At 29.9% G+C, this 14281-nt stretch overlaps 1 protein-coding gene across 1 annotated transcript in view; it reads right to left on the bottom strand.

Moving 5' to 3' along the window:
- The window catches only part of Nectin3 (nectin cell adhesion molecule 3), a 138553-nt gene that overhangs the window by 49768 nt on the left and 74504 nt on the right, over positions 1–14281 (bottom strand). Inside the window, exons 6-7 of the mRNA XM_077795338.1 lie at positions 12006–12144; positions 9452–9536 (exon numbers count right to left, since the gene is read on the bottom strand). Coding sequence (XP_077651464.1) covers positions 9452–9536; positions 12006–12144 — 224 coding nt within the window. The remainder of the gene's footprint in view (positions 1–9451; positions 9537–12005; positions 12145–14281) is intronic.

The following is a 14281-nucleotide window of genomic DNA, read 5'->3' as shown; positions in this document are numbered from 1 at the left end:
TTGGCAGGAAACCAGACCATTAATGATTACTAACAAATAGCAGTCTACCTAAAAAATATTATTGGAAGATAGAAATGATGCATTAAGAGATGAGTGTTGAAAAGATAATAATGGAGATCTATGAACTTATAGAGAAGAAGGGTGGACAAGTTCAAAAGAAAGGCTTAAATGAAATATGGCAATATTGGCAACTGAAACGTACACACTGGAGGCATAACTCTAACTCTTGAACTTCTGTTTGAAACCAGGTAGTTTGGGGCATCTGAGCTTGAGTCCTAATAGTTTTGCATTTTTATCTTCTTATGAATAAATCAATGGGGATACATGATTCATCTTCTTACATTTTTTTTTTTTTACTACACATCTGGATACCAAGTAGTAGTGTACATACTATTCATGCTGAAATCTAAACAAATAACTTTCATGTCTACCTATGAAATGTTTAAGTATTTGCCATAATTTTGTCCATTAATAAAAGACAAAAGAGACTTGGATCCTCGTCTCTGACTGCCTCCTGGGTGTAGCTGGGAACTTTCTGTGCAAAGGTACAGGTCAAGATTACCCAAGACTGCTATGGTGAACATCACTGCCTGAGGAAACTCTGTATAAAGGCACAAAACTATATCAGTCTTTTCCTTGAGCTAAGAACCAACCTAGATGTCCTTCAACCAGATGAATGGATAATGAAAATGTGATACACACACACACACACACACACACACACACACACACACAGAGGAATATCATTCAGACATACAGAAGAATAAAAAAAATAGCTGTTCTGGGCATAAGATAATCACAATGTATTTCTAGTGCTGCAACCTACCAGCCTCAGTCTGTCTGCTTTGCAGAAACTTTCCCACAAATAATCTTGATGATCAAACCTCTATAATAAACATGTGTACTAGCTCTGCTCCTCCTTCAGAGGCCAGTGTCCCATCTGATCCCAGCTTTCTCTAAGTGTTTGTTTGTCTTTCTTAATCCACCATCACCCCTCACCAACTCTTGCAGGTTTTATAAAATTTGGCCATGCAAGTTGCGGCAATGTCTTTTTTTTTTTTTTAAAGGCCTTAAGATACTTGAAGAGAAAAAAAAATAACCCAATCAATAAATGGGCAATGGAAGTAAAGAGACACTTCACAGAAGAAATATGATTGGTTAATAAATATATGAAAAAATGTTTAACATCTCTAGCAATTAGAGAAATGTATAGTAATACTATACTAAGATTCCATCTGTTTCTAGTCAGAATGGCACTTATATCAAGATGAAAAAGTAACAATAAATGTTAGCAAGGATGTTGGGAAAAAGGTTCACTCATACATTGCTGGTGGGACTACAAATTGGTGCAAACACTATGGAAAGCAGTATGGAGATTCATCAGAAAACTTGGAATGGAACCACCATTTGACCTAATTATATCCTGCTCCTCAGCAAATACCCCCAGAATTTAAAATCAGCATACTATAGTGACATGGCAACATCAATGTTCACAGCAGCTCAATTCACTATAGCTAAGCTATGGAACCAACCTAGATGTCCTTCAACCAGATGAATGGATAATGAAAATGTGATACATACATACATACATACACACACACACACACATAGGAGTATTATTCAGACATAAAAAGAATAAAATTATGGCATTTGCCATTAATGGATAAAACTGGAAACTATCATGCTAGGTGAAATAAGCCAATCCAAAAAAAAAAACCCAAAGGCCGAATGTTCTCTCTGATATGTGTATGCTAATACACAATGGGGTGGGGGGAGGAAGAACAGAATAGAAGTACACTGGATTAGACAAAGGGGAATGAAGGGAGGGAGAAGGGAAATAGGAAAGACAGTAGAATAAATCAGAACTTTCTATGTTCATATAAGAATACACAACCAGTGTAACTCCACATGATGTACAACCACAAGGATGAAAGTTATACTCCATGTATGTATAATATGTCAAAACACACTCTACTGTCATGCATATCTAAGAAGAGCAAAGAAAATATTTTTAAAAGATTCTTGAAGAGAAAAGAGTTCACTCATACATTGCTGGTTAGTCATAACTAACAAGACTGCAGAATTTCAATTATATGTATATACTACTCTTAGCAGATTAGCAATAATCAAACAGAACACACACTTTTGTTGAGTCTGTAGAGACACAACCACTTTTATACTTTGTGAGTAGAAGTGCAAATCAGTATATTATAAAACTATAAATACTTGTGCTGTTTGATGTACAAGTAAAAGATGAATGCAAGTGAAAGACGATGTGCAAGATGAAAAATAAAAACCGACCCTGCTGGTTATACTTACATAGATACCAAATGCCATATATACAAAGCTATTCATTGTAGCATGACTGTTTTAGTAACATTTTTAATATTACATATTATACAATATGTGCATATTAAAATATCATATAGATATAAAAAAGTAGTAAGAATGCTATTTGCATCCAATAATGACAGCTCTCCAGAATATCACAAGAAGAAAAGACAAGATACATAACAGTGTACATGTTATTCCTTTTTTTACACAAGGGGAAAATGAGTTAAAATTTATGTGTATCTGTGTTTTCCTGTCTATAAAAACAGCATCAATAAAAAGAATAAATTAGTTATTTATAGGAAGTGTTGGGGTAAGGTGATTAGAAATGGAAATGAGACTTCAGAAACTACCCATTTATGCTGTTTTGTATGTATTACCTACTCAATAAATATACAGAAATAATCTTCCTGAAAAACACTCTGCTAGGAATATTTATGAACATTTACAAAAGGATGCAATATATTGTAGCAAATTATTGGGAAAAAATTAAAGTTTTCTCAGACAGTAAATTCGGCAGAAGCACTGGTCACCAATATGACCAACTTGACATTGTAATCTGACTTAGGTTTTTTAATAGGCCTCTATTTCCCTATGATAAAAATCTGCTGACAAGGGGAGAAAGGGCCCTCCAGAAAACCAGAAATTACAAAAATGTATAACATAAAAACAACATTTACTGAGAATTCTAATATACAGGTAATCATAGCTAACATTATGGAATATTTCCATAGTCTCTGGTTCAATGTGTTCTTTCTCATGATATACTGAAATTAGTATCTGATATAGTTATATTAGAGATAAGATACACTGATATTACATACACAAATATTAAACATACTGAAATATAATATATTAAATGTACTGAAATATAATATCTGGAATATAGATATCACAGAACAATGCAGAAAATTTCACAGATCATAGACTGAGGAGAATATAAAGAAGACTTAGACTCACTCATCCAAAAAACTTTTATTGGCATATATGAAGCAATGCATCTACTAACTACCTTGATTTAATTATTCCACGTTGTGTGTATATACAAATATACAATTTATAGTATGCAACATAATGATTTGATACATGTATCAAATCATTATGTTGCATACTACAAATATAATTTTTATATGTCAATTTAAAAATTTTTTTAAGGTAGCTATAATATACTAAGCACTGTGTTCTCCAGTAAAGACATGGTACTAAATAATGGTGACACGATCCCTTTAACTGCTTACAGACTACAGCAGAGGTTCTTATTTTTAAGACCTCTTTATACTTTTCTATTTTGAGTACCAAAGCACTTTTATTTAAATGAGTAATAGATGATCATCTTAAACATTAAAACTAATTAAAAATCTTATTCATTTAAAAACAGTAGTAAATCCATTATGTATTAATATAAATGTAGTTTATTAATAGGCATATAAATACAATTATATTAATATGTTAATACAGGTTAATAACAATACAACAGTTATTTTAGAGAAAAGAGTGCCATTTTTTCCTTCCATTTTTCAGATGTTTTAAAAACATATGGATCGAAAGAAGAAAACTTGATTTTCAAATCTGCTATGGCATTCATCTGTGGCAATATGTTGTTTAATTGGAGTATATGAAGATAAAAACAGTCTCACACAGATTTACACTCAGAAAAGTGAGAACTATTTCAATAGCTTTTTCAGAGAACAGGAAAAATTCTCCTTTCATATCATACCAAAAGTCTATAAGTAGAAGTTTCTGAAAGTTTGTTGATATGGAGAATCTGAAAACATATCAATAAACTCTCCATAATTTTTACATTCATATAAGTACTTTTATGCATACACTCCATTGTATCACAGAGAATACTTACACAGATATGCCTACCCACTTATTTGTGTATAACAAATGTCTGAAATCACAAAAACTGATCTGCACACTCCTAACTGAAATACTTCATAAAACATTTTCAAGAAGACTTAAAATTTTAAAATTTAATCAAAAATAATCTGAAATACAATTACTTTTGCAAATATCAGGGGAAGAAATATGATAGCTCAAGAGATTAAAAAACACTTATTGATACATCAGTACTGTAAAAATAATTTCAAAAGTCATATTCCCTATAATATTCTTGCTTGACTTCAATCCTGGTATCATCTACAATCAAGGGATTCCAATTTCCAGGAATCTACTAATCCTGACTTTCCAAGGTTAAATGCTATTTTAGCCTGAAATATAGAATGTTTAAACATACATACATTTACACAAATTTTTCCATATCATAAATCAAACTTTATTAAAAACATTAAATATGTTTATTTGCAAATATTCCATATCATTTTAATTTGGGGGGAAATATTTTTCACAGCAGAATATACAACTCTTCCCATACAAAGCTATAAAATAGCATTATTCACAGAACTTACAGTGTTGTCAAAAATGTTAATACAAATTCTGTGTCAATGTTCATTATTTTATGCTGGATTTGGAACTCTACAAAGGTCCTAATCACTGCAAAACAATATATCACACTCACAATAAACAAGTGATAAAAGTTCTTTCATTTATAACAAATAGTGTATATAACTAACAAATTCGAGAAAAAACTGAAAAACTATTAGAATAAAAAAGAAATTTGAGAAAAAAGCTAGATACAAGATTCATATTTAGAAATCAAAGGATTTTTACATGTAAATAATTTGAAAAAGCCACGGAGATGGGAAGGAATAACACTGACAATCAAAATATTTAAAATGCCTATAAATAAACCTAATAAAAAAGAGAGGAAACAGAGAGCAAGACTTCAGTCCAATATATAAAGGAACTTAAAAACAGATAACTAATTCTTAGAATATAGTAGATTATAGTTGTAGATCCTACTAAAGTAATTAATAAATTCAATATTATTCTTAGGAAACCTGTGAAAGCAATTCTAAAATCAATGGGGAGAAGAAAAACCAAGAAAATCTCGGAAGGCAGAAACAGATACAGGAATTTTCTTCACTTGGTATCAAATTGTATCATAAAGCAAAAGTTATTAAAATAGTGCTACCTTGTTTTAAAAAGATAGAAACAGCAATATAACAGAATTAAAAATTCAGAAATAGAATACAGATAGTAATTTACTTTAGGATGAAAGTGTTAAATCATGAAAAATTACTAAAAATTCAATGGTATTTGAACAAAAGCCTATCTCATTGGGGGAAAACTGAGTCTTTACTTCACATCATAAGCATAAATAAATATCAGATTATTTAAAAAATAAAACTATTCAGAACGTTGTAAGATATTTTTAAGTATCTTAGATTGAGGAGAGAGGAGACTGAAAGGAAGCCTTTTTAGACAAGATACAACTGCCAAAAAATACCAGGAAAGAGAGAATCAGATTTTGACTCCATATATGACACTATGAAATTAAAAAATAAGAGATAGATGAAGAAAAAAGACCTATGTATATCAGAATCCCTAAAAAAATCAATAAGCAAAGTTCAAAATATAACTGAAAAATGAAAAAAAGTGATACAAATAGGTAGTTCATCAAACCACAAATAGGTGATTATGAAAAGATAAAAGATGATCAACTTCATCCAGTAATCCACAAAACTTAAATTAAGCTACTTTTTCAGTTATCAAATTTACAACATAAAAAGGAAAATTGAAAACAGTATTAATGAGGGAAATGAGTATTACTAATCATAGTGAGAATATATAAATTGGTACAGGTAGTTTTGTTGATAATATGTCACCTATTTAAATGTAAACAATTTTAATTGTAATTCTGTTTCTTGGCTTCTAGGTTTTATAAATATATGTATGTACACTATAAAGTATATAATAAAGTACTTCAAAAATTGTAACCCAATGATTTGCCTATTTTTGGTTATTTGTAGTTAATGCGACAGAATATCATTTCAGGCATTAAGAATGAAATAATTCTCAAACTTGAAAGTGCATTAAAATACACCTAATTAGGTAAGTAAAAGGCCCATTGTTATCAATCTCAAAGTTCCTGATTGAGTAAACCTGAAACTACTTATGATTCTACATTTTTAATAACCCAGAGAATTTTGATAATGCTGGCTCCATTTATCTTTGAAAAATACTAATGTCTAATGTAAGACATATTAAGTAGGAAAGCAATTTCAACAAGTTGTATTCTGTGACTTTATTAATGTTTTTTAAAAAATATATTTTTATATGTAAATATGAACAATACATTTATGAAAATAAATTCATGGGAAAATGTCTGGGAGGATAAAATTTATAATAGTAGTGATTTTGGGGCAAAAAATTGAGATCTTTGGGGATGCGGGAATGAAAAAAAGGACTTCTATAGTTGCCTTTATAAATCTGATTTATAAAATACATGATTTTATTTTTGTACCAAGAATATTCTTATGTATGACCTGTATATGTTAGAAAAATGAAACATCATTAAAAGGTAAAATACTTTTTAATGTCATGAGTTCATATTTGTTTTCAAAATGATGGTTCACTTTTATAGGATTATCAACTATTAAAATGACAAGCTGGTGGTATTTCTAAGCACTCTGTTACTTCAGGTAAGGCATTTCGTTTCTATTTCCTTGCATATGCATGTCTTTACTCCAGATATCTTTTCTAAAATATGACAATAGTTCCAACTCAAGAAAATTGCCTCTTCACAATAAAAGGCTTTATTTTCTTGACTTAAATTTAGAGAAAAAATTCTCAGGGATGAATTTTGACATTATCACTACAAAAGCAATAGTTAACCAGAGAACAAATGTAGGTAGGGAGGAATTGCTTCTTTCTCTACTTTCCCAAGGGAAACCACTGATGAAACAAACAAATCAAAGTTTCTTCCTCAAAGACATGGTAGCATTTGGGGAGCATGAGACCTTGGTCAATAGGCTAACTTTAAATAGAAATTACTTCATGAGTTTAAAATGGACAAGTTATCTAGTAAAGTGGAACATTACTAAGGAATTTATTATTGTAACATGCTATCACTCCATGAAACTAATTGGACAATAATTATATACTTACTGATTACTTGGTAGCCAAGAACATTATGCATATTTTGCATTTTGATATTATAAGATTATTTAAGAAACAAATACAATATATGGCATTATAATGCATGAGTCATGATAAATTATCTTATTAATGGATAACTAGCCTAAATTTTATTCCTAGATGCTTTGTAGAATTAAGAATAAAAAGTAAATTATTTATTTCATGTCTAATTCAAGTTCTCACTCTGTTAGGCAATATTTTATAGAATCAATTTTATATCTAGAGAGGAAAACATTGTTTAATCGTGTTTTCAACTGTTTAATTTTAGTTGAAGAGAAAAAAAAAAATCACAATGATACTCAATTGGGACTCTGACTCCCTAGGTCTAGTGTTTGTCTACTGCAGGTATGTACCCATCAATTTCCTTTCTAAAAAATTATTTTCATTACTTTCTCATATAACTCTTCATTTGTACCCAGGTTTATAACTTTTATTATACAACTTACTAGTAATCAAATTAGTAATTTATCCCATTTCAGAATTTCCTACAAAACTGATCCATCCAGGAAGCCTTCTCTGACTCCAGCAATACTAAAAATAGCCAAATAGCCATCTGGATCACTGACAACTGAGTTGACTTGAACGAACATCATTCATAAATATGCTTCCTTTTGTGCTTAATTAAGCAGTGTCTATATAGAAAACCTATTTTCTTAACTAAAACTGAAGACACATGATCTAAAAATATTTTTTCTTGATTTGGAAGTTTTTGTAAATATCCAATTTGAAGACAGTATCAATTTATTTATAAACAATTATTTTTACTATTAAAATAAAATACAATTAGGATTTTCCTAAAATATTCATAATGATATTCCAGAAAAAATAAATTCCTAAAACTAAATCTAGAAACCCTCCATTTACTTATTGAATAGATTTGTTGTGGGTAGAAGATGAGTATTGTTCTGCAGCAATTTAACAGCTCTAGTTAAGAACCTTATTGACATTTCAAACTATTTGTCACCTTCATCTATTTGTCAAGAGATGTGAAGCTACACTCTTCGGTAAGAAAAGAAATCTGAAAAGATGATGTATCTTCACCCTCAAGACACTTAGTGTAAGATGTACTCATTGACAATGGTTGCTAATGCTCCTTCCGTCCCGTGATTGGACAGTAGGCTGCCTATATGGTCAACAAAGGAACAGAGGCTCAAAATATCCTGGCAGGTATATTATTTGGAGTTTTCCCACCAAATTAAACTAACTGATGAGCAAATTAATTGCTTTATTCAGGATGAACATATAGGTCATATTTTAAAAGGATATTACAGACTATTCCCACAAGTAAATACTTGGTAAGGATTTAGAATCCCAATATACTATGAGAAAAAGACAAAAGAAACAAACAACAACAATAATAATAAAACACCTAAATCTGAGAATGAAGGAATTCAAATATTTGGGTTAAATTTTGCCAAATGCTAAGGAAAAAAGATTAATTCAGCCATAGAATACATGAATGAAATCTGTGAATCTAAACTTTCATTTGAATTACCTGTAAGCTAATTCCAAAACAAATGCTAAAAGTTATCACAAATGTAGCTTGAGGATCAATATTCACACTTAGAATTTTAAACTGGAATACAAACCTTTCATTGCCAAATAAAAGAAAGCTAAAATTTAGACCTTGACCATACTGAAAAAAACAAAAGTAAAATACAGTACTCCAAAGAGAAGAAGCTCTTCACCATACTTTACCAAAGACATTCCATTTTTCTACTTTTTATTCCATTTAAAAATGCCAATTTTACAATGAATCTGTATGTCAATAAAACTTAGTAGTAAGTCTACCATAAGGTTTTAGCAAAAAACACTCAATATATTGTTGATTAGTCCTAGCCTGTCATTGGCTATAATTTTTCTTACTAATTTGTAGACATAATTTGATTCTCCAGATATTTTAGAGTAATGATTAAACATAAAAACTGATGAATAATCATAAATGATATGATAAACATAAATGATTATGCATCATTATGCAATTTTCATGTATAATTACTATTCAATATTTGGGAAAAAAACAGAAATGTCTTAGGATTTTTAAACTGTATTTTAGACTGAGTATTCATAAACATACCTGATATACAAGGTCTTTTTGAGGCAAAGGTGGGGATCGTTCTTCATACAAAGGTGGTGGTTTATGTGTGGGTGGAAGATCAATCCTGCATTAGAAAGGTTAAAAATGTGACTGCCATATTTAGCAAAACAAGGGGGCAGAAAAAAAATCAAAGTTCTCACAAGTCTAGGGGATATTTTCCTCATACTATAAAAAAATTATTATTCCATTTTATGTGTTTAACTCACTTCTTATTTTCCTTTAACGTACCAAACAAAAAATAAAACTAATCATTAATTTTAATGTCTAGGACTAATTTATTCATATTTAATTTAAGAAGTAGCTCAAGTAGAATAAGCATTTTTTGAAAGTTACAGTTATGCAAGTAATCTAGTACATGACCAATTTACTTAACTTTTGTTTTCACATTGACTATATCTGCATTTTAAAGATAATCAAACAAATATGTCATTACACTTTCCTCTAGAGTATCATACAAGCGATTTAAAACACTTCATTTTAAAATAATACTGAAAAAAGTTTATATTGTATTTTGGAAATACTTCCAAGTCCGACTTTCAAAAGACCTCCTTACTCTTAGAATATACATCACACAAATCAAGATTTTTCAGTCTACAGACCATAATCAATCTTGCCACCTGAAACAAAGAAAGGGACCAATATATGCTTAAGAAATGCACTTGTGAACTAAAAACAGATTTAAATATATCTTGTAGTTCTTTATATTTTAGAACATAATTTTATATATATCTTCGTACTTTTAAAGATCATATATTTTCAGTACTTGTAATTAGTAAATAAAACATAAGACTGACTATATTAAAGGATGAAGGGAATAAAAGCTATAGAAAGATACTGAAGTAATAAATTCTCTGTGGTTTAATAATTTCTCACATGGGCATAAAATAATATACTTAATAAACAAATTTTTAAAAATAAACAAAATATTTAAGTGAATGCATTAACCTAATAACATATTGTTTTTGAAATTATAGAAGACTGTGAAAATTTGAGAACAAAGGTACAGTATGCTAGTCATTCTCTATTAAAGAAATCATTTTATGAAAGGTGTCACACTGAAAGAGCACTTTACTGTTATTTATGTAATTTTATTTTTCACATAATGAAAATCACACCAAATTCTTAGCTCCAAAGTATCAAAGGTCAAACTGAGGACTACAAAAGTAAAGTTACTTTTTCATAGTCAGACCATCAATTTGATCAAGGCAGAGCTGAAACTGACACACTGGTATCTTCAATCCAAAAGGAAAAGAGGGGTAATTGTGCCAGATTAGAGAAGCAGATAATATACAATTCACTTTTAAAGATAAAATGAATTCATCCTTTAAATGACAGTCTTATGTCCTTAATAGAAACAAAAATAAATAGCAGAAGATTTAATGCTAGCCAGGTATGATGGTGCACAGGTGTAATGCTAGCTACTTGCAAGTCTAAGGCAAGATGATTGCAAATTGGAGGTCAGTCTGGGGAGCTTAGTAAAATTGGACCTCAAAATAAAAGAAAAATGGTGGGGGGCCTGAGGGTATAGCTAGATACATAGAGAGCTTGCTTAGTATACATGAAGTCCTGGGTTTGATCCTCAGCACTGGAGGGAAGGGGAGAATGCCATTTGTATAGACCTGTACAGTTCATAAAACATTATCTTATTCTATTCCCATTATAACCATGTAAAGTAAGTAGAAAAAGTATTATTCATAGTTCACAGGTAAAGCAACAAAACTGAGATAGATAGAACTGAGAATGGAGACATATGTCATTTGATTCTTCAACAAGGTGAAATTTCTATTTTATCAAACCATCTGAAAGATTTGGCCCACAATGTTGCTTGTTCCTTGAATAAAAACATGTATATTTTATAATTCACCAAAACCAAGCATTTCCCTTAAAAAAAAAAAAACAACTTCAAAACTTGATGTATTCAATGACTCTTGGTAGATTAAAGCTATATCTTTATATAATACAGACATACATAATCTGAAGAAGTAAAAAATTAAATTTCTAAGGTATTTTTAAACTTTTAACTAGTACTTCATCAAAGGCCTGCATTTCTATTCAGAGGATAGGCAACATAAAGTATCAATGTGTAGTAGTGTGGAAAAATGTCTAGTACACTCTTGGTAAAGAATGTTATTTAATTTATATTTCTTTTCTTTTTTTTTTTGAGAGAGAGAGAGAGAAGAGAATTATTTATTTATTTATTTATAGTTTTCGGTGGACACAACATCTTTATTTTCTTTTTATGTGGTGCTGAGAATCGAATCCAGCGCCCCACGCATTCCAGGCGAGAGCGTAACCGCTTGAGCCACATCCCCAGCCCCTTAATTTATATTTTTATGGGATTCCTTGATGTTGTTCACTTTCTAAAATATACTTTAAGATGTCCTTTTGAAACCACTACTGTATTTAACAAGTCTTAGATTATTCTGACTTCTCTCCCTTGGACATTTTAAATACATGCAGCTGTAAAGGCAGATATAAAGACTAATGCATAATGAATAGTGATAGTAGAACACAGGCAAAAAAAGTTACCTACACTTTTTCAAGGTAGGATGGTCTCTTTTTCCAAGGAGTGAGCAGCACAGTCACAAAGACTGCAATGATGAAAAGGGCAAGGACAGCTCCAATGACAGCTCCAGCTACAGCTATGGAAGAGGTCTGCTTAAATGGAACATCTGTAAAGTAACAAAAATTAGGCTATTCAAAACATTTTAAAGAGTTCTTGAAATTACATACCTTAATTTCTAAATTGTGCAAATGCTATTTGATTGAAGTATGGTATCCAACAGTCAGTTTATAGGACCCCAAATTCAATTAATTAGTTTGAGTACCATTCGGTTAACATCCTTTTTTCTTCCTTATTAAGCACCCCAGTTTTGCTTTTTTCAAATTATGAAAAGAATATCCCCAATAGATATCAACAATTAATTTATTCTTTATGGTCAAATGTCTGGAGGAGAAAACAATATGAAAATAATTTTATACTCTTACTCTAAAAGGTGATCAGAAATCAATATTCTTTAAGAGTCAACCAACAATACATACATTCACCATTTTTATTCTATTAGAATGAAAAAGAAACTATTATTAAAGAAACCAAAAACCTTCAAGAGAAAAATAACAAAAAACACCACAGATCAAATGAATACAGTATAAACAGTGACAGAATACTAAAACATTTTTAAATTTTTTAATATTAATGTTTTAAAACAGGACTAAACATGGAAACAAGAGAAATTCTTTCCTATCTGGCTATTGACACAGCATATCACTTCTGAATATCAACTTCTCTTTCCCAGACTATATCACAAATTTTGTAAAAAAAAGAATATAATAAATGTATTTACCAGTTAGCATTTCACACAATGTTTAAAAAATTAAATTGCTATATTTTTGAACTACAAAATGAGTCCACTAAGATTACTATAAAAAACTATATTTTCAAATTTAGGAAGTATTAAAGGACATGACCAAACCATCAATCCTATGTATATTATTTTAACAATTTCAGTCGTATTAAATTCAACTAAATTTGTGAGGTGATTCATAAGTTGCAAAAGTTTTTTCATATACATGATTTTGTTTTATCCTTCTAACCAGTAAAAGATATTGAAAATAAGATTTTATAAATGAAAAATACTGTGGTTCTAAAGTTGAATGATTTACCTATGATCATTGAGTCAATGAGTAGCAAAGAAAAAAAGAGTGGGAAGGGTACAAGTCTTCACACTCTCCTGTCCTTGTTTGGGGAATAATGTTTTCTTTTGCAATATCTAATGTAGACTTGCATTTTGGGCTACCTATTTGATTTATTCACATATATTCTTAAACAATTTCATTTACTGTTAGGATCCAGATATGGGAAATTTAAATATTAAAGCACTGTAAGGATTGACTATTTCATCTACTTAATATCGTGTCATAGTTTTGCCATTTAAGTATGTATTTAGAAGTATCTTCTATTTTATTGTGGCCACATGGTGTGTTAAATGATCAAAAAGAACATTTTACTTTCCTTTCAATCATAAATATTTCTTCATAAATACTTACTATTCTGCATTTATTTACTAATGTGTCATTTTTTAGCTTCACTCTAAATCTATTGTTCTCATTAATCCCTAGTATTTCCATTTCACTATGTACTGGATGAGGAAAAAAAATGGAACGCAGTACAAATTTACTCAGCACTTATAAATGTTAAAGATTTGGGATGATTTATGAAAAATCTATCCTACATTTTCATTTTTCCCATCACATAAATTATAGCCTTGTCCATTGGTCAATTTTACCATTGACTGTAAAGGAGATGATTCTACCAATCTTTAATAGCTAAAATTGAGATTCTTAATCTACAGGTCATAATTGAGTTTTGATCAAACTTTGTTATCTTCAATAAAGGCTTTCATTTAATCTTAGCAATAATCTGAACTTTAGTAGTGCATTGCAAGTATAAAACATAATCATGTATACTTTAATGTTCAAATTCCCAAACCTAGATACAATATTTTAGTATTCTGAATATTCGAATATATATTATTTTTAAACATTTTAATTATTACCTTGTTATCCAATTCTGTCACATTAGTCTTATCATTTCTAACTCGAGGCATCTACAGCTGAGAGTTGACTCTATGTATACTACTATACTACTGTATTTCCTTCTATCTTAATTTAGGCATTTTTTTCACCTAGTTCCATTTATTCTTTATTCATATTTATCCTCTCTTTTGCATACCTCTTCTTAATATCATAACAGGATGTTAAGTGCTGAAATGAGCAAATGGAAGAAAATTAAGGTAAGAATCCATTCAT

The sequence above is a fragment of the Urocitellus parryii genome, chromosome 2, assembly GCF_045843805.1.
Source record: "Urocitellus parryii isolate mUroPar1 chromosome 2, mUroPar1.hap1, whole genome shotgun sequence".
Taxonomy (NCBI): Eukaryota; Metazoa; Chordata; class Mammalia; order Rodentia; family Sciuridae; genus Urocitellus; species Urocitellus parryii.
Note: the sequence above shows the minus strand (reverse complement) of the source record. Positions and strands in the feature narration are given on the sequence as shown.